The sequence below is a fragment of the Thamnophis elegans genome, chromosome 12 (genome assembly GCF_009769535.1).
Source record: "Thamnophis elegans isolate rThaEle1 chromosome 12, rThaEle1.pri, whole genome shotgun sequence".
Classification (NCBI taxonomy): domain Eukaryota; kingdom Metazoa; phylum Chordata; class Lepidosauria; order Squamata; family Colubridae; genus Thamnophis; species Thamnophis elegans.
Genome location: NC_045552.1, coordinates 39,747,844 through 39,766,062, shown reverse-complemented (window position 1 = coordinate 39,766,062; position 18,219 = coordinate 39,747,844). Strand labels below are relative to the sequence as shown.

At 43.9% G+C, this 18,219-nt stretch overlaps 1 protein-coding gene across 1 annotated transcript in view; it reads left to right on the top strand.

Annotated features, from left to right (window-relative positions):
* Positions 1-8,827: 8,827 nt before the first annotated feature.
* The window catches only part of PAK3 (p21 (RAC1) activated kinase 3), a 43,696-nt gene continuing 34,304 nt past the window's right edge, over positions 8,828-18,219 (top strand). The window contains exons 1-2 of the mRNA XM_032227403.1: positions 8,828-9,015; positions 12,607-12,707. Coding sequence (XP_032083294.1) covers positions 8,844-9,015; positions 12,607-12,707 — 273 coding nt within the window. The 5' untranslated portion in view covers positions 8,828-8,843. The remainder of the gene's footprint in view (positions 9,016-12,606; positions 12,708-18,219) is intronic.

The following is an 18,219-nucleotide window of genomic DNA, read 5'->3' as shown; positions in this document are numbered from 1 at the left end:
GGTGATTTTGTCTATTATTCAATTGTATCACAGCGGCCAGTTGTTTCGCCAGATTTGGCATTGGTTACTAGTTGGGCCCCACCCAGGGGCCTAGAACGTCGTAACGTATTTTCGTAATATGCGTGCAAATCCAAGCAGTGCGGCTTTTTGCATTTGACTGATGGTGATTTTGTCAATTTTTAACTGTTTTAAATGTAATTCCGGTGCTTTTGGAATAGCACCCAGTGTGCCAATTACCACTGGAATTACCACTGCTGGTTTGTGCCATTATTGAATTTCAATTTTTAAGTCCTGGTGTTTTGAGATTTTTTCATGTTCCTTCTCAGCGACCCTGCTATCACCTGGTATTGCGATGCCTATGATTGTGACCTTATTTTTCTCAACCAGTGTGATGTCTGGTATATTATGCACCAGTATTTTGTCTGTTTGTATGCGAAAATCCCACAAGATCTTGACCATCTGATTTTTGGTGACTTTTTCAGGCTGATGTTCCCACCAGTTTGTTGCTGTTTTAATATTATAATTTTTGCACAAATTCCAATGGATCATTTGTGCTACTGAATAGTGCCACAATTTATAATCAGTCTGCGCGATTTTTTTACAGCAGCTGAGTATGTGATCAACAGTTTCATCAGCTTCTTTGCAAAGTCTGCATTTGGCATCATCAGAGGATTTTTCGATTTTGGCCTTAATGGCATTTGTGCGGATAGCTTGTTCTTGCGCAGCCAGGATTAGTGACTCTGTTTCTTTCTTTAATGTACCTATTGTTAACCATAACCAAGTTTGTTCACTGTCCACTTTATCTTTTATTTTTTCCAGAAATTGGCCATGCAGTGTTTTGTTCTGCCAACTCTCCATTCTTGATTTTATCACATGTTTTCTGTATTCTTGTTTCGTCTGTTGGGCCTTCAGTAGTTTTTTGTTCTTTACTTCAATTAATAGATGTTCTTGACTTTCTTTTAAATAATCAGCCAGTGCATGTTTTTCTTCTTCAACTGTTTGCTTCACTTGTAATAATCCTCTGCCACCTGATTTTCGGGGCAGATACAGTCTATCAGTATCACCACGTGTACTCTCGCCTGACAATAGTTTTTACTTCTCCATGCTTGATGTTATCCAACTGCAGAATGCCTAAGTATTTGTAGGCTTCATTTTCGTTGCATTTAATTAGTTGGCCATTGGGCATTTCAATTCCCAATTTATGGATACAGTGGCACATTTTTCCATGCCAAACTGCATTGAAATATCGGTGCTGAATACTCGGACTGTGTTTGTCAATGATTGGATTTCTATTTCTGACTTTCCATAGAGTTTCATATATAGTAAATGGAAATTTTTTCAGCTTCTTTGGCTGTTTGGTAGCCTAATTTCATTTTTTTTTAAGATTACTGATAGTGGGATCATTGCGATGATGAAGAGAAGAGGTGAAAGTGAATCACCCTGGAAAATTCCTCGCTTAATATTAACCATTCCGTAGATCTCATTCCCTACTGCCAACTCAGTTCTCAATTGTTTCATCGCCTTTTCAGTAAAGGATGTAATATTTTTGCTAATGCCAGTTGTTTCTAAGCATTTTATGATCCAACTATGTGGCAGTGAGTCAAATGCCTTTTTGTAATCAATCCAGACCATATTCAAGTTCGTTTTTATGTTCTTACAATTTTCTAATATCATTTTATCAATTAGGAGCTGATCTTTTGTGCCCCTGATCCTTCTTTTGTTGCTTTTTTGCTCTACTGGCAAGATGTTGTTTGTTTCCAAATAATCCATCATGTTATCTGCAATAATGCCTGTGAGTAATTCGAAGATTGTTGGCAAGCATGTTATTGGTCTGTAGTTTTCAGGTCTTGTTCCTTTAGTTGCATCTTTCTGAATCAAGTATATTTTTCCAGTTGTCAACCATTCATCAATTTGGCCCTTTTGTAGAATTTCATTCAGTTGCCTGGCCAATATTGCATGTAAACTGGTCAGATATTTGAGCCAGAAACCATGTAATTGGTCCTTTCCAGGTGATGTCCAATTCTTTATCTTTTTTACTCGATTTTTGACCATCTCAGTTGTTATTTCTAATACTTGCATTTGTTTGTTGCCAATGCTTTTCTCAAAGTCATGTATCCACTTTGCTTCCTTATTGCGACGACCGATGCGGTATGGAATTCTTATTTGTTTTTTTCACCATATTGTATGGGTTGGCGGGTTTTTTTTTTACGGGACCAGATGACAACCTGACCCCAACCCTCCTCCTTTCTCATCCGGGCTTGGGACCGGCAACGGTGGAGTTATTATTATTATTATTATTATTATTATTATTATTATTATTATTATTATTATTATTTTATTATTTTGTAATCTAGGTAGGAGTGCTGCTCTAGCTGCAGAAGGATCAGCTGTCATATTTTACATTTGATTTTAGCTCTTACAATTAGTAAACCATTTCTGCCTTTCACGCTGCTGTCTTGAGGTGGTGTAGACTTTGCATGCTTAGATATCTGGCAGTAACGAAAAACAATAGTCTCTGACTCCAAACCAAACTTGGAGTGAATTGTTAATGTGACAAACATCTGACTAAATCAGGAAAGATTAAGTGTTGACAGTTTTACTGCCTTGCTAAATATATCTTAAGGTAATAGGAGTGCCAAATTTATTTGGGGTGGATTTTCACTTGGTCTAGCAGCTTTGAAGTGAAAAATTCCAGATGATGGCTAGAGGCGAAGTATTATGTAGAAGGCTAATTCTTTGCACGCTATTTAGGCAACACCTGAAATTTTGCAGTCTAGCATTTGAGTGTGATGCTTTACCAACATCTGAAATATAGGATTGATTAGGGGACTGGAGGCTAAAACATATGAAGAATGGTTGCGGGAATTGGGTATGCTTAGTCTAATGAAGAGAAGGACTAGGGAGGCATTGTAGCAGTCATCCAATATCTGAGGGACTGTCACCTGGCTGCTGGGGGTTTGCAGGGGTTCGGGAGAACCTCTAGCTAAAATTCTGTGCAGTTCAGAAAACCCCATATCCCACTACTGGCTGGCCCTGCCACGCCTACCTCACCATTTTGGATGCAGGTAAGTGCAGGGCACACACAGAGGCTTGCGGAGGATGAAAAATGGGCCTACCGGAAGTTCAGGAGGGCCCCTGGAGCCCGTGGGAGGCAGTTTTTACCTCCAGGAGGCTCAAGGAACCTGGGGAGGGCAAAACCGCCCCCCTCAATGTGGTGCAGGAGGCTGACTAGGCCACGTCCACTATGGCTACACCCACCCAGCAACTGGGCAGAGAACCCCTTGCTAAAATTTTTGAAGCCCACCCCTGGCTGTCACGAAGAAGAGGGGGTTCAAGCTATTTTCCAAAGCACTTAAGGCCAGGACAACAAACAATGGATGCAAATTAATCAAGGAGAGAAGCAATCTAGAACTAAGGAGAAATTTCCTGACAATGAGTATATTTCCTGACAATAACCAGGTGCTCCATCATGGGAGGCTCTTAAAAAGAGACAGCCATTTGTCCTTCTTCTAAAAGGGTTTGGATTAAAAGTCCTTCTGAGGATGCTGTTGCAGTTATAAGTGTAAAAAAACATAGCAATGTCATTTTTTTCAGTGCCGTTGTAAGGTTGAATGGTCATTAAACAAAGTGTTTTAAGTCGAGGACTACCTGTGCTTTTCCATCCCCTCTGTATCATTTAACATTCTTCTTCCTTTCTTTTTTTGAATTTGTAACTTTTTGTCTGTCGAATAAAATTGAAATGAAAAATTTGCATCAACAAAACAGAAATGCCATGTTTATATAGTATGCGCTTCTCAAACTAATGTATATCATGCAGGGTGATGCTCATAATTACTCACTGTCAGCAAACTACCACATTTTAGCCTGGTGTAGTTTATTGGAATAACCCATATGCATTACCTCATGGCTTTCTTTCTGGTTCTTCCCCATCAACATATTGTGATCAATGGTGGGATTCATTTTTTTTTACTACTGCTTCTGTGGGTGTAGCTTGGTGGGCATGGCATGGCTTGGTGGGCTTGGTGGCTTGGTAGGCATGGCTTGGAGCCGAGGTGGCGCAGTGGTTAAATGCAGCACTGCAGGCTACTTCAGCTGACTGCAGTTCTGCAGTTCTGCTGTTCAAATCTCACCGGCTCAGGGTTGACTCAGCCTTCCATCCTTCTGAGGTGGGTAAAATGAGGACCCAGATTGTTGTTGGGGGCAATATGCTGACTCTGTAAACCGCTTAGAGAGGGCTGAAAGCCCTATGAAGCGGTATATAAGTCTACCTGCTATTGCTATTGCTATTGGTGGGTGTTGCAGGGGAAGGATACCGCAAAATCCCCATTCCCTCCCGATCAGCTGGGACTCAGGAGGCAGAGAATAGATGGGGGCAGGGCCAGTCAGAGGAGGTATTTACCGGTTCTCTGAACTACTCAAAATTTCTGCTACCGGTTCTCCAGAACTGGTCCGAACCTGCTGAATACCACCTATGATTGTGATGATAGGATCTTTCTGTTTGCATTGGGTAGCAAAGAATGGTGTTTTGTGTCCTATTGGGTGCTTGAAACACAGCTGAGATCTCAAATAAAAATCAAGTGCTGAATTCAGGCTCTAGGAAACAATGACACCATCAGTTATTTGGGTCAAGACCCATTAATAGAAGACTTTGTAAAGACTCCTATTACAAAATTCTCCTGGGAGGGATAGTTTAGCAAACTGATTTTTGTTTACAAATGGATGGCGTGTGAGTAACCCATATCTTTGCTTTGCTCCCTGGAAGCTGCTAAAGCATTTCGTTGCCAGCCTGCCAAACATTTGATTGCATCATCAAAAGTCCGTCCTTATTCCCTTGATGGGCCAAGATTTGCAGGCAGAAACGCAATCTGCACTGGAGAACATACAGTTGCTTTCAAGCCAAGGAAAAAAACTGCCACCCTCAACATTTGGTTTATTTTTAAAGTTCCTGGCAGCTCCCTTAAGCCAAGAGAGACTTGTAGTCCAAGCCACGATGCCATGCTGTGCATTGTGATGTCATGGCACAAATGATTCAAATTGTGTCATGGGACTCAAATCACATCAGATGCGCACTGGAATTGAGGTCCCTTTGCCCCTGAGTTTGTCTGCCCGCACCTGTCAATCTCAAAGAAACTGCAGGGGCTTCTTTTGATGCCCGCAGGCTGAGTGGCAGACTGGGTTTTATTTAGGATAGAATAGAATACTTTATTGGCTAAGTGTGATTGGACACAGAAAGAATTTGTCTATGGTGCATAAGCTCTCAGGGTGCATACCAACAACAAAGCAAAATGATCATAAGATAACAACAGGAGAAGGTGGTAGAAAAGATGAGAAGGCTAATAGTGATACAGCTTTGTGTTCTGACCTAGGCTTCTTGAGAAAGCATAAATCACAATCTTAGTCCCAAAAACCTTCTTTTATTTATACAGCTGTAAATTATGGTCATTCACAGTCTGCAGGACTTCACAAACAGTCTGTGAAGGTTCCGACAGATGTCTGCTCGAGTTGCCACAGTCTTTCAGGGGAATGTTGATAAACACCCACCTTATCTCCCTTGGAAGACTGCCAGAGACCTAATTGCCAAATGCAGAGCAAGGCCAAACTCAGTACAGAATCAAACAGAACTTCTCAAAGCTTGAACTGACCAGTTGAACTAATTGCTTTCTGCAAAGGCTCATGTGTCTTTGCTCCTCCTTTATGTCTTATGGGAGGGGCCAATCATCTCCTAGCCTTACTCCCAAGTTGACCGTGTTTTCTTAATTGTTCTTGCCTTCTGGCAGCTCTGCATATATGCACACTGAGATCAGGCTCCCACTGTTCTTCGGCCTCACTGATGTCAGGCTCCGGAGGCTTTGGAGGCAGCAAATAACTACCAGATGACCCTGACCCCCTATCTGCCTCTGACAGAGCCCTTATCAGAGCCTTCCCCAGACTCCAGGAGTGCTCCATATTCCTCCCCAACCTCCTCACTGTCCGACTCTGCTGCCAGCTCTGCTAGCGGGCCATAACACTATGCTACACGGGTAAATATTTTTAGATATAAGACAGTACCGTGGAACTGAATGTTCAGCAGAGTGATGGCATGGAGGAAAAACTATCTTTGTATCTAGTTATTTTGGCATGCAATGCCCTATAGTGGCGTCCTGAGGGGAGGAGTTGAAACAATTTGTGAGGATATGAGAGGTTTGCAGATACTTTCCCCGCTCTCTTCCTGGTATGTACAATATACAGTATCCTCAATGAAAGGCAGGCTGGTTGTTCTTTCTGAAGTCCTGACTATCTGTTTAAATCTGTAACTGTCCTGTTTGGTTGCTGTACCAAAAGATACAGATGATGGATGGATGGATGGATGGATGGATGGATGGTAGGCAGGCGGTATGAGACTTGGTGGCATTTATCCTTCAAATATATCATATCCGTCTGTCTGTCTATCTATTTACCAATGGTTTGTGTTCTATCTATCTATCTATCTATCTATCTATCTATCTATCTATCTATCTATCTATCTATCTTTTAGCATTCATTCCAATAAAAGACATTTGGTAGATAGAAGTTACTATGCTGCAAAGCAAAGCATCAGATTTTATTTCCAACATTGCTCCTGGGCCCCCATGAGCCAAGAGGTCTTGTTAGAAGGGGGGGAAATGATAGAGACCAAAGGCAAGTAATTTAATAAAGACAATTAAAAAAAACTAGACAAGAACATTAAAAATGTGCATTAAAAAGAAAAAAACTAGAGGGCATAATATGTGTTTTTGTCTTTTGTCATAGGGAAAAAGTCTCTTTGGTTTTTGTATTTTAGTCTTTTGAAATACACACACACACACACACACACACACAGAGAGAGAGAGAGAGAGAGAGACTGGAGTTGTTGAGTTGTGTGCCTACACCTGTATGGATTCACCCTCAAAGAATTGTATGAATATAAGTGACCAGTTCTTATTACTTGTCTTGATTTGGGCACTTTGCTTCAATAAACTCGCTTGTCTCTTTATTCCCACCTGTTGGTTGATTAGCTCCAGATTTTCAAATTACTGCATCCCTTGGTTTAATTAAAATCCAGTTGAGATTCATTTAACGTGCTTGCAAAAACCAGCAGTTGTGATGTCTGGGTCAGTGGCACACTTCAATGAACTACTTCTTAAACCTTAAACTTTATGCTGTGGAGGAAAAAAGACGGAGAATAGAATCCAGCAAGATTGTTATGTAGCGACCCAACCTTTTCCTCAACCAGGGAAAATACTCTGAAGATCCAACTTCTGTGAGGTGTTCTCTGGCCGATGCCAAGCAGTTAAATTTCCCATAATGCCCCCATGCTGTTGTGGGGCAGTTTGAGAAATTAAGATGGCAGCTTTGTGGCACCTTAGAATCTTTGTCCCTTTCTTTAAGCCAAGGGTCTCCAACCGTGGCAACTTTACGACTTGTGGACTTCAACTCCCAGAATTCCTCAGCCAGCATGTGCTGGAGTTGAAGTCCACAAGTCGTAAAGTTGCCATGGTTGAAAACCCTTGCTTTAAACTTATTGTATCCCAAGATATCAATACAATACAATAGCAGAGTTTCTAGAGTCTCCACAGCTTTTTTACATCGTGGTGACCAAAACTGAATGCAGTATTCCAAGTGTGGCCTTACCAAGGCATTATAAAGTGGTATTAACACTTCACGTGATCTTGATTCTATCCCTCTGTTTATGCAGCCTAGAACTGTGTTGGCTTTTTTGCAGCTGCTACACATGGCTGGCTCATATTTAAATGGTTGTCCACTAGGACTCCAAGATCCCTTTCACAGTTACTACTATTGAGCAAGGTACCACCTATACTGTACCTGTGCATTTCATTTTTCTTGCCTAAATGTAGAACCTTACTCTTTTCACCATTGAATTTCATTTTATTAGATAGTGCCCAATGTTCACGTTTATCAAGATCCTTCTGTCTCTTAAGCCTGTCTTCTGGAGCGTTGGCTATTCCTTGGTGTCATCTGCAAATTTGATGAGTTCCCCATTTATCCTTTCATCCAGATCATTGATGAAGATGTTGAAGAGTACTGGGCCTAAAACAGAGCCTTGGGGTTCTCCACTGCATACCTCCCTCCATGTAGATGCAGTTCCATTGAGGACTACACGTTGAGTGCAGTTGGTCAGCCAGTTACGAATCCATCTGGTGGTGATGCTGTCTAACCCACATTCTTCTACTTTATCTAGTAGTAGGTTATGGTCTACCTTATCAAATGCCTTACTGAAGTCCAAGTAAACTATATCGACAGCATTCCTCTGGTCCACTAATTTTATCTAACTAATGAGTTTGTAATAGCTACTACAATAGTTGGATTGTTAGTAGCACACCCTTAAGCCTACCTGGAAGGAATAACAGAATATCAGAACAACAGAGATGGAAAGACCTTGGAGGTCTTCTAGTCCAACCCCCTTCTCAAGCAGGAAAACCTACACCATTTCAGACAAATGGCTATCCAACATCTTCTTAAAGACTTCCAGTGTTGGGGCATTCACAACTTCTGAAGGCAAGCTGTTCCACTGATTAATTGTTCTCACTGTCAGGAAATTTCTCCTCAGTTTTAAGTTGCTTCTCTCCTTGATTAGTTTGCTTCTTGTCCTGCCTTCAGGTGCTTTGAGAAATAGGTTGACAACCCCCCTTCTTTGTGGAGCCCCTGAAATATTGGAATCCTGCTATCATGTCACCCCTAGTCCTTTTCACAAGACATACCCAATCAGCTCTAACATCTCTTGTTTGTTTCAGCTGCCTTATTTTTCCTAACCATCCCTCATTCACTTCTCTTTTCTCCTTTCCTCCCTTTCTCTGCTTGCCAGGAAGCTGTGAGAATTGCTGAAGATGTCTGAAAGCCTGGATACTGAAGAAAAACCGCCTGCACCCCCATTGAGAATGAACAGTAACAATCGCGATTCTTCGGCTCTGAACCACAGTTCCAAACCGCTTCCCATGGCGCCCGAAGAGAAGAACCGAAAAGCTCGCCTGCGCTCCATCTTCCCAGGAGGAGATAAAAGTAATGTATCGGCCAAGCGAAAGACTCCTGGCTCCTTTTTTCCCCTCAGGCTTGTTTTTCTGCAGGGTGGTCTGGGGAGGGCAAAATAAGGCAAAGATAGCAGCTGCCAACCATGTCTTTGGAACTGTGCCTCGTTTTTACCTGTGCCATTCATGTGTCGCATGTTAAAAGAGACAGAGGTTTGATTCTGTAGGTGCAATGGCCATCTTCATTTCTGTGAACATTTGGCTTAGACTCATAAAAATTACTTTAAGCATGCTCTGTTTAATTTAATTGTTTTGCATATATAATAAATAGCATTTAGTATATAGCAAACTGGAGGGATGCGGTGGCTCAGTGGCTAAGATGCTGAGCTTGTCGATCAGAAACGTCGGCAGCTCGGCGGTTCAAATCCCTAGTGCCGCATAACAGAGTGAGCTCCCGTTACTTGTCCCAGCTTCTGCCAACCCAGCAGTTCAAAAGCATGTAAAAAATACAAGTGGAAAAATAGGGACCACCTTTGGTGGGAAGGGAACAGCGTTCCATGCACCTTCAGCATTTAGTCATGCCGGCCACATGACCACGGAGACATCTTTGGACAGTGTTGACTCTTCGACTTTTAAATGGAGATTAGCACCACCCCCTAGAGTCAGGAACAACTAGCACATATGTGCGAGGGGAACCTTTACCTTTACTTTATATAGCAAACCATCATTTGGAGCAGTTATTTTTCCTCAGGAGCCGCAGAAACCGGGGCTGTTCCAATTGACCCCCAAGGAAGTCAGACAGGGACAGGCAAAGGGCCATATGGGGCCCTGGAGCTGTAGATCTGATTTATAGCAAACAGTTTCATAAGTTATATACCTAGCAATTTTTTGCTGAACCAACCTTTAGGGCAGTGTTTCTCAACCTTGGCAACTTGAAGATGTCCGGACTTCAACTCCCAGAATTCCCCAGTCAGCATTCGCTGGCTGGGGAATTCTGGAAGTTGAAGTCCAGACAATTTCAAGTTGCCAAGGTTGAGAAACACTGCTTTAGGGACTAAGCCACAGTTTGATAGGTTGAGACCCCCTCTGGGCCATGAACCAATGCTGGCAAACGACAAGGTAGCATGCTCAAACCATGTAACTGAGTGAATTGCTTATGAATCAAAAAAATTAATTTGTCAGTTCATGCCAGAATTATCTATTTTGATTGGCACGAGTGTTTCTGGAGCTGGGTCTCTCAATCACCTGCTCCTTCCAGTGTTAAATTACTATTGTAGGCTTCTCCTCCTCCTCCTCCTCCTCCTCCTCCTCCTCCTCCTCCTCCTCCTCCCTCCTCCTCCTCCTCCTCCTCCTCCTCCTTCCTCCTCCCCCATGTCACAACTTAGCAGAGGATGTACATCCACATTCTGAGCATGTGGAAAGTTTCTTAAAAGTGCATCCGTTGGAGCATCAACACTTTTCAGTTACTTATTTATTTTGAACTCCAGGGTGAGGTACATGTCATATGGAGTCACAAAATAATCTCTCTCTGTGTCTTGGTAGGCCGTTTAACTGAGTGACGTCTTTGTGTTTAAGCAGTCTGATCTTGCTATGTCTTCCCATTATAATTCATTTCCTCTTAAGTGCAGGGATGTGATGCTGGCAAAAAAAGAAAAAAGAAAGAAATTGCCATTCAGGTTAAATATAGACTTTCCGACCCATCTTTAATTCTTGGGTTAAATGAATTTTTCAATGAAGACATTACTTATGCAGCCCTATTAAGATGAACTTGATAATTGATCTATACTGAATTTCCTTGCTGGCATCTCAACCTTTATGGGACCTTGGCATATCTATAAAGAGAAACAATAGCCAGTTTCTTCTGAGATTTTTAAAAATAAACATTTCTCCATAATTTTTTTTCATGTGGTTATATATTCCTTCATGTGTATCTCCATAATTACTCCAAAAATATAATGTCTGTCACCATATTTAAGTGCTATTTTGATTTCCCTGTGGATGCTCCTGCACAGAACATGGGGCTCGTACAGAGGAACCAAATATCTTGTATAGACAGCTCCAGTCACCCGGGATTAAGCCAAGATTTTATGCATAATTTTGAAGATTAAATGATAGCACCTGGGTTCACACACAATGCCATAATTGATGGTTTCCATATCAGGATCATGAGCAAACTATGGTTTAATGTCGTGTGTGTTCCAGGCTACTAGGACCTCTGGGAAAACACATTGAAATGATGCTGTTAGGAGGGTTATCTCCATTTAGGGGACCTTGGTGCTCTCTGAGCTTGGTTGTTTCCTTGCAGATGTTTCATTACCTAAACTAGGTAACATCATCAGTGCTACAAGGGAGAGCAAACCTCATTCCCTTCTAGCACTGATGATATTACCTTGTTTGGGTAATGAAACATCTGCAATAAAACAGCCAAACAATCCTCTTCCTCCACCTGCTCCTCCATCTCCTTCTCTACCTCTTCCTCTTTCTCCTTCTCTCCATCATACCCAGGGGTGGGTTTCAACCAGTTTGTGGCGGTCCCCGCGAACCGGTTGGTCGGCGAACGCGGAAGTAAGTAACTTCCAGGAACGGCGAAAGGCCCATCCGGCCGGCCGCGCTCCTTACCAGTCTTTGAAGGCTTCTGAGCTTCCACGCAGGCACATGGCACAGGCAGCACCTGCGCGATTCTCCGCGAGCAGCTGGAGTATCGCGCAGGTGCTAAGACGCATGCGTGAACTGTGCACGTGCACGAGGATGCCGCCGGCCCCGTTCCAACTGAACCGGTTGGAACGGGATAAGCAACCCACCACTGATCATACCCACTCCCTTCTAGCACTGATAATGCTACCTAATTTGAGTCATGAAATGTCTGTTACCTTGTTATGGTTAATGAAACATCTGCAAGAAAACAACCAAGCTCAGAGAACATCAAGGACCACATAGTCCTCCTCCTTCTCTTCTTCTTTCTCTCTTCTTCTCTCCACAATAACCACCTAGCACTGTTAATGCTACCTAGTTTGAATCAGGAAATGTCTGCAAGAAAACAACCAAGCTCAGAGAGCACCAATGACACCACAGTTTTCTTCCTCCTCCTCCTCCTCCTCCTCCTCCTCCTCCTCCTCCTCCATACCTCACTCGCTTCTAGCACTAATGATGTTACCTTGTTTGAGTAATGAAACATCAGCAAGAAAACAACCAAGCAGCCCCCCCTCCCCCCTCCTCCTTCACCACCGCCACCATTTGCTCCTCCACCTCCTCCTCTTTCTTCTTCTCTCCATCATACCCTCTCCCTTCTAGCCCTGATAATGCTACCTAGTTTGAGTCATGAAATGCCTGCAAGAAAACAAGCAAGCTCAGGGAGCACCACGGACCCCCCAATTTCAAGCCCAAGCTACAAATATTCTCCTTTATCGGTATTTCCATTCAGTTAAGCAGCAAAGCAGAAAATGCTTCTGAAATCTGATCAATGCATAAAACTCCTTCAGGTTATATTGCCAAGGATCCTTTTGAATCCAATTTCATTTTTATTCTCCCTGTCCTTCTATTCCTTGCTTTGAATAAACCAGACAGGAAAATCGATGAACAAATGACTGCACAGAAATATAAATGGCTGTTAACATTTTGCCCCTAGCCAATAAGAAGAAAGAAAAGGAGCGTCCTGAAATTTCTCTCCCTTCAGACTTCGAACACACAATCCATGTTGGCTTCGATGCCGTCACTGGGGAATTCACAGTAAGTCTTCTCTTCCTTCTCTGCCTACCTTCTACACCCTTTCCTTCCCCAGTCATTTGGTCCTCCACTGGCACAGGTAGTCCTCGACTTACAACAGTTCATTTAGGGACCATTCAAACTTACAACGGCACTGGGGGGGAAAAAGACTTATGACCGTTTTTCACACTTATGACTGTTGCAGTATCCCTAATGGCCATGTGATCAAAAGGCAGATGGTTGGCAATTGGCATGTGTTAATGACAGGTTGCAAAGTCCCAGGATCTTGCGATCCCCTTTTGCGACCTTCAGACAAGCAAAGTCAGTGAGGGAAGCCAGGTTCAGTTAACAGCCGCGTTACTAACTTAACAACTGTTGTGATTCACTTAACAAATATTGCAAGAAAGTTCATAAAATGGGGGGGAACTCACTTAACAAGTGTTTCGCTTTGCAAGAGAAATGTTGGCCTCAGTTGTGGTCATAAGTCGAGGATCACCTGTATTTCTTGAATGCAGAAATGGATGTGAGAATAGAGGCAGTGCTCACCACCTGCCTGGTATTCATTAGAACAGGGATGCACATGGGGTCTATGCCAGGGATGGCAAACCTATAGCATGCGTGCCAGAAGTGGCCCACAGAGCCATCTCTCCGGGCATGCCAGCCATTGCCTGTTGCTGTTCCGGTGTGCACATGTGTGCCAGCCAGCTGGTCTTTATGTGCGGGAGCATCGGGAACTGGAAGAGCAGTTCCTGGGCATGCATGCGTGCACCGGGAAGCCGGGCTTCTGGTTTCTGGCATGCACATGCATGCCAGCCAGCTGGTCTTCGTGTGTGCATGTGCACCCAAAACTGCAAGACCAAGTGACTAGCGTGCAAGTGCATTCTGGAAACCAGAAGCCCAGTTTCCTGGCACATACATGCACACCAGGGAACTGCTCTTCTGGTTTCAAAAGCTCCCGCATATGCACACTGGAAAGCTGCTCTTCCGGTTTCCAGTGCTCCCCTGCATGCACACGGGCGCTCCTGTTTTGGCAGTTGGTGCCGAAAAGGTTCGACAACACTAGTCTGGGCCCTGGTTATGTTCAAGGTGTCAGCTCCGGCCAGCCCAGAGGCAGCCCAGAGGCCTGGAGCTGCCATTCAATGAAGAAGCCCGGGCCAGCTGCCAAGACTCACCAGGCTTCACTCCTACACAACCAGCTGAGTAAATCTACAAAGCTAGTGATAACTGACTGACAACAATCCATGATTAATTGCCGGGTGGTGTTTGTTTTGGGTTACGAGGGGATGGGTGTGCACACACGCGAGGTGCAGGTTATCCTAATTACTAAGTAAATATAAAAGGTGGTGGGGAGCACCTGGTGGCAGCTCTGACAATTTATTCATTGCCTTGGTGCTTTGTTGGTCAGTTCCTGACGAAGGAAGGCTACAAACTGCATTTCAAACCGTTTCTGTGTTTGGCTGGTTTTATTAACCCTTTGGAACCTGACAGTTTGTCAGAGCTCCCACCATGGCTGAAGGGACAATGCTTGGGTTGGAGGCTGGGGGCTTGGAGGAGTCTGCCATGGCAACTGATACAACTGTACTGGAGGCTGTGTCAGGGCCAGCAGGAGAGGCACCATTGGATGTGAGGTCTAAGGACCACTTGGTGGCATGGAAGCCTACAGCAGAACCTCTGGAGGCCAATGTGGGCCACGGCCATGCAGGGATTGGTGTCTGGACTTGCCAATGGCTCAGGACCACAGAGGCTTACCACCTCATGCTCCCCAGCTCACCTCTTTTGGACCCCATTTTGCCCAATGGCGTGAAAGGCGCAACTGACGATTGGAGTTACACCACTACGGTGAACATCCCAACTCTACAGATGCTGCAGGAAAGGTTTGGGCCAGTGGGCTTCCGAGATAATGGACGTGGCAGTGGTTGGAGAGGGTCCCTGGAACATGGATCCCAACAGGCAGGGGGAGTCGTTGGACAGTCCAGCACAACCAATTCAGAACAGTATGGTGCCCAAGGGGCCACAAGAGTAGGAGGTCAGCAGCCTGGGCTAGGTTTACCCCAAGCTGCCCAGGACATCTGCGGGAGACGAGCAGCACGAGAGAGCTCTGCACCTCACCCTCTCCTTACCTAGAGGGAGTCTCCAGCTGTTGATGAGCCCAGAGTGATGGGATGCTGGGATTCACCAGCAATACAGGTTACATTTGACAGTGTGAGTGGTCCTCTTCTTAGGCCAGGTGTTAAATCACATGGATCGTTACGGCCATATGTATACGTCACAGTGGGACATGGTGATGGCCGTGATGGCAGTGATGGACAGAGAGGCTGTTGACTGGGTGGCTGATCTATATTAGGATCATGCTGTGGAACTCACAGACAATGGTCGGTTCCTGATGGCATTGCGAGAGAGGTTTGAAGATACTACCAGGATCCAGCGGGTGGAAGCAGAATTACGGGCTACAAGACAGCAAGGGAAGCTAGTAGCTGAATACATCAGAGAGTTCCAGTGTCTGGCCAGTAAAGTGAGGATGTGGCCAGAGAGGTTGGTGGTGCATTACTTTAAGGCTGGTCTTGACCGAACACTACACTGGGCCTGCGTCTACAGAGGGTTGGCACCTAGACTGACTGCCTGGTTCCAGGCTGCCATGGAAATAGCTATAGCGTTCCATGAGGATAAGCCAGAACGGGAGAGGGGTTGGCGAGGACAAAGACTGCAACAGATGCGCTGTATCGGAGGAAACTCTGCCCCCAAAACCCTGCAACCCACAGCAATCTGCCATGAGACTGGTCCTACAGCGTCTGTGAGCACACCAAGGGAAAAAAAAAGATGGCCAGGAAGAGCGTGAGGTGTGGCCAGGAGAAGACACATGGGGTGAACCAACCAGTTCCTATACCAGTTGACTCCAGCCCATCGGGTGATATGCTCAATACTGGTGGTAGCGACTGGGGGGAGGGTTCCAACCCGATGATAACAAGGCCTATCAAACCGTTTGTGATACAGGTAGTGGTGGAAGCGGCCAGGCAACAACAATGTACAGCCCTGATCGATTCAGGGTGCACTCGTTGCTTAATGAACACCACAGTCGCTAATAGTCTTAGGGTGGGTCTCAGGAAGTTGGCTAGGCCGATGCATTTTAACCAGATGGATGGGTCATTATTGGGAGGCCAACTAGCCACACATGTATGGTGGTATTGCGGATAGAGCCCCATTGGGAGTTCTTGCGTTTTGTAGTGGTTCCACACATTACAGAGGAGATTGTACTAGGCCTGGCAAGGCTGGATAAGTGGGGACCCACGATATGGTGGTAGTAGCCATCTCAGAATAGACCTTGGTCCTGACCCCCCTCCTCATGAGGCGCAAACCATGGCCCAGGGTCCGGTGGGATTCCAAGCTACAGTGCCATTGGTACATACAGCTGGGGAGGAGCGATTCCCTCAGGTATATGCAGGATTAAAAGACGTATGCAGCGAAAAGGAATGTGATACTTTGCCCCCTCACCTCCCCCCCAGATTGTGCAGTCGAACTACTCCCTGGGGCTAAACTGCCAAAGCCCCAAATGTACCCTATGACCCCACAAGAGCTAACAGAAATGAGGGCATACATAGAAAAGAATAGTTCCTTCATCACTAGGCCAGACTGCCTCCTTGGCTTTGATTCCTTCCCAAGGAAAGACATTAGGCTATTCAGGCTGGGAAGAGTCAGTGGAAAAATGTGTCACAGAAAATAAATCAGCTATATCATCTTGTTGGTTTTCAATTTTTTTCTCCATCAAAGTCCAGAGAAATCCATTTTGATGCAGCCTCTTCTACATGAAGTGACAGAAGTTTTAATGTCTGATGGTGGACAGATCAGGGATTCCATGTATATCTGGAGTACCACACATTATCCTTCCTTGCTTAGCACCGCTGGGAAACAAATCACCATATTTTTTGGAGTATAAGACACACCTTAGTTTTTGGGGAGGAAAATAGGTGTGGGGGGGAGGAATTCTGCCTACAAGTATTCATCTGGCTAGCATCATTAGTCTGCTCAGCTTCAACTGATCGTTAGAGAGAGAGAGAAGCAATGAGAAAAACAGGCAAAGCAGGGAAGATCGCTTCACTCGTTAGTGCCTCATTAGGGCTGAAAAAAGCTACATTCGGAGTATAAGATGCACCCAAATTTTCAGCCTCTTTTTTGTGGGGGGAGTGTATCTTATTCTCCAAAAAATACAGTAAATGATTTATCAAGACAAAAGAGCTTAAGAAACAGGAGGTGGGAGCCTTTTATACAATGCCCTGGAAGGGAGTTTTTTTTTTGTTTTAAAGGGGGGGTTTAAATGAAAAATCCAATTTTGGAGAGAATAATTCTGAAAAGGACTGGTTGTTCTATCAGGAGCTTGTGGTTAACAGAATTGCCTGTAAATCATTACGATCATTAAAGAGAGATCCAACCTAGAATTAAGGAAAACATTCCTGACCCTGAGAACAATTAATCAGTGGAATGGCTTGCCTGTAGAAGTGGTGCATGCTCTATCAGTGGAGGTTTTGAAGAAGATAGACAGCCATTTTTCTGAGATGGTATAAAGTCTCCTGCCTTGAGCAGGGGATTGAACTAGATGACCTTTGAGGTCCCTTGCAGCCCTGTGAGTCTATGATGGTTGTTTATAGGGGCCAATTTCTACAGCAAGGAAGGGATTACTGGAGTATCCTTAAAATCACCGGATAATTTATTCTTTTATGAGCCCAGAGCTCCTACTTCCATAATCCCATAACTGTTTCCAGAAATTAGATGTTGCTGGAATTGCCTTGCAAGCTTATCGAATAAGCAGGTTCCCAATTCAGTGTTGAGCATTTTAAATCAAGACCAAGTTATGACTTTTATGAGCCTTTGGCACTTTTGTTTTCATGGGATCCTCTCTTCATTAAAAAAAATTATTAATCAAATTTATATAGACATTTATTACATTGAAGGCAACCGTGGACAGCGCGTAACAATAGATTTTTATAAAGCAGCAAATACAAATATAAAAGACTGAAATGAAAATTACCCTGTAAATCCAAAATACAATCAAAGTGAAGGTTTAGGAGAGGAGCAGGAGGAGCTGGGGGGCAGTTATGTGTGTCATCGGCTTAGAATCATTACATTACCATAAATGGTTCAACCACTCTTGAATTCTATTGAACCTTTTCTGGTGCCAATTTAGTAGTGAACTTTAGTTGACTGGGTTCCTATGTATAGGTTTGAGCAATACATTTCCCGAACAGCATATAACCAAGTCTCTGAATCCATGGGAGACTCAGGCCTGGTCATACAACCAGTTCTTGGAGGCCTTTCAAAATATCAAAATCAATCTAATTTTTGGGGAGAAAAATATTCTGATTACAATTTTTTTTAATTTGTTTTTTTATATAAAATACAAAGAAAAAAAAGATAAAAATAGGAAAATAAGGGAAGCAAAAGGAGCAGGGGAAAGAGGGTGTGAGATACAAGGGGGAGGGGGGAAGGCATTGACACTTGTTAGCACAGTACAAGATAAAAACATTCCAACCTCAAATTTTTGCTT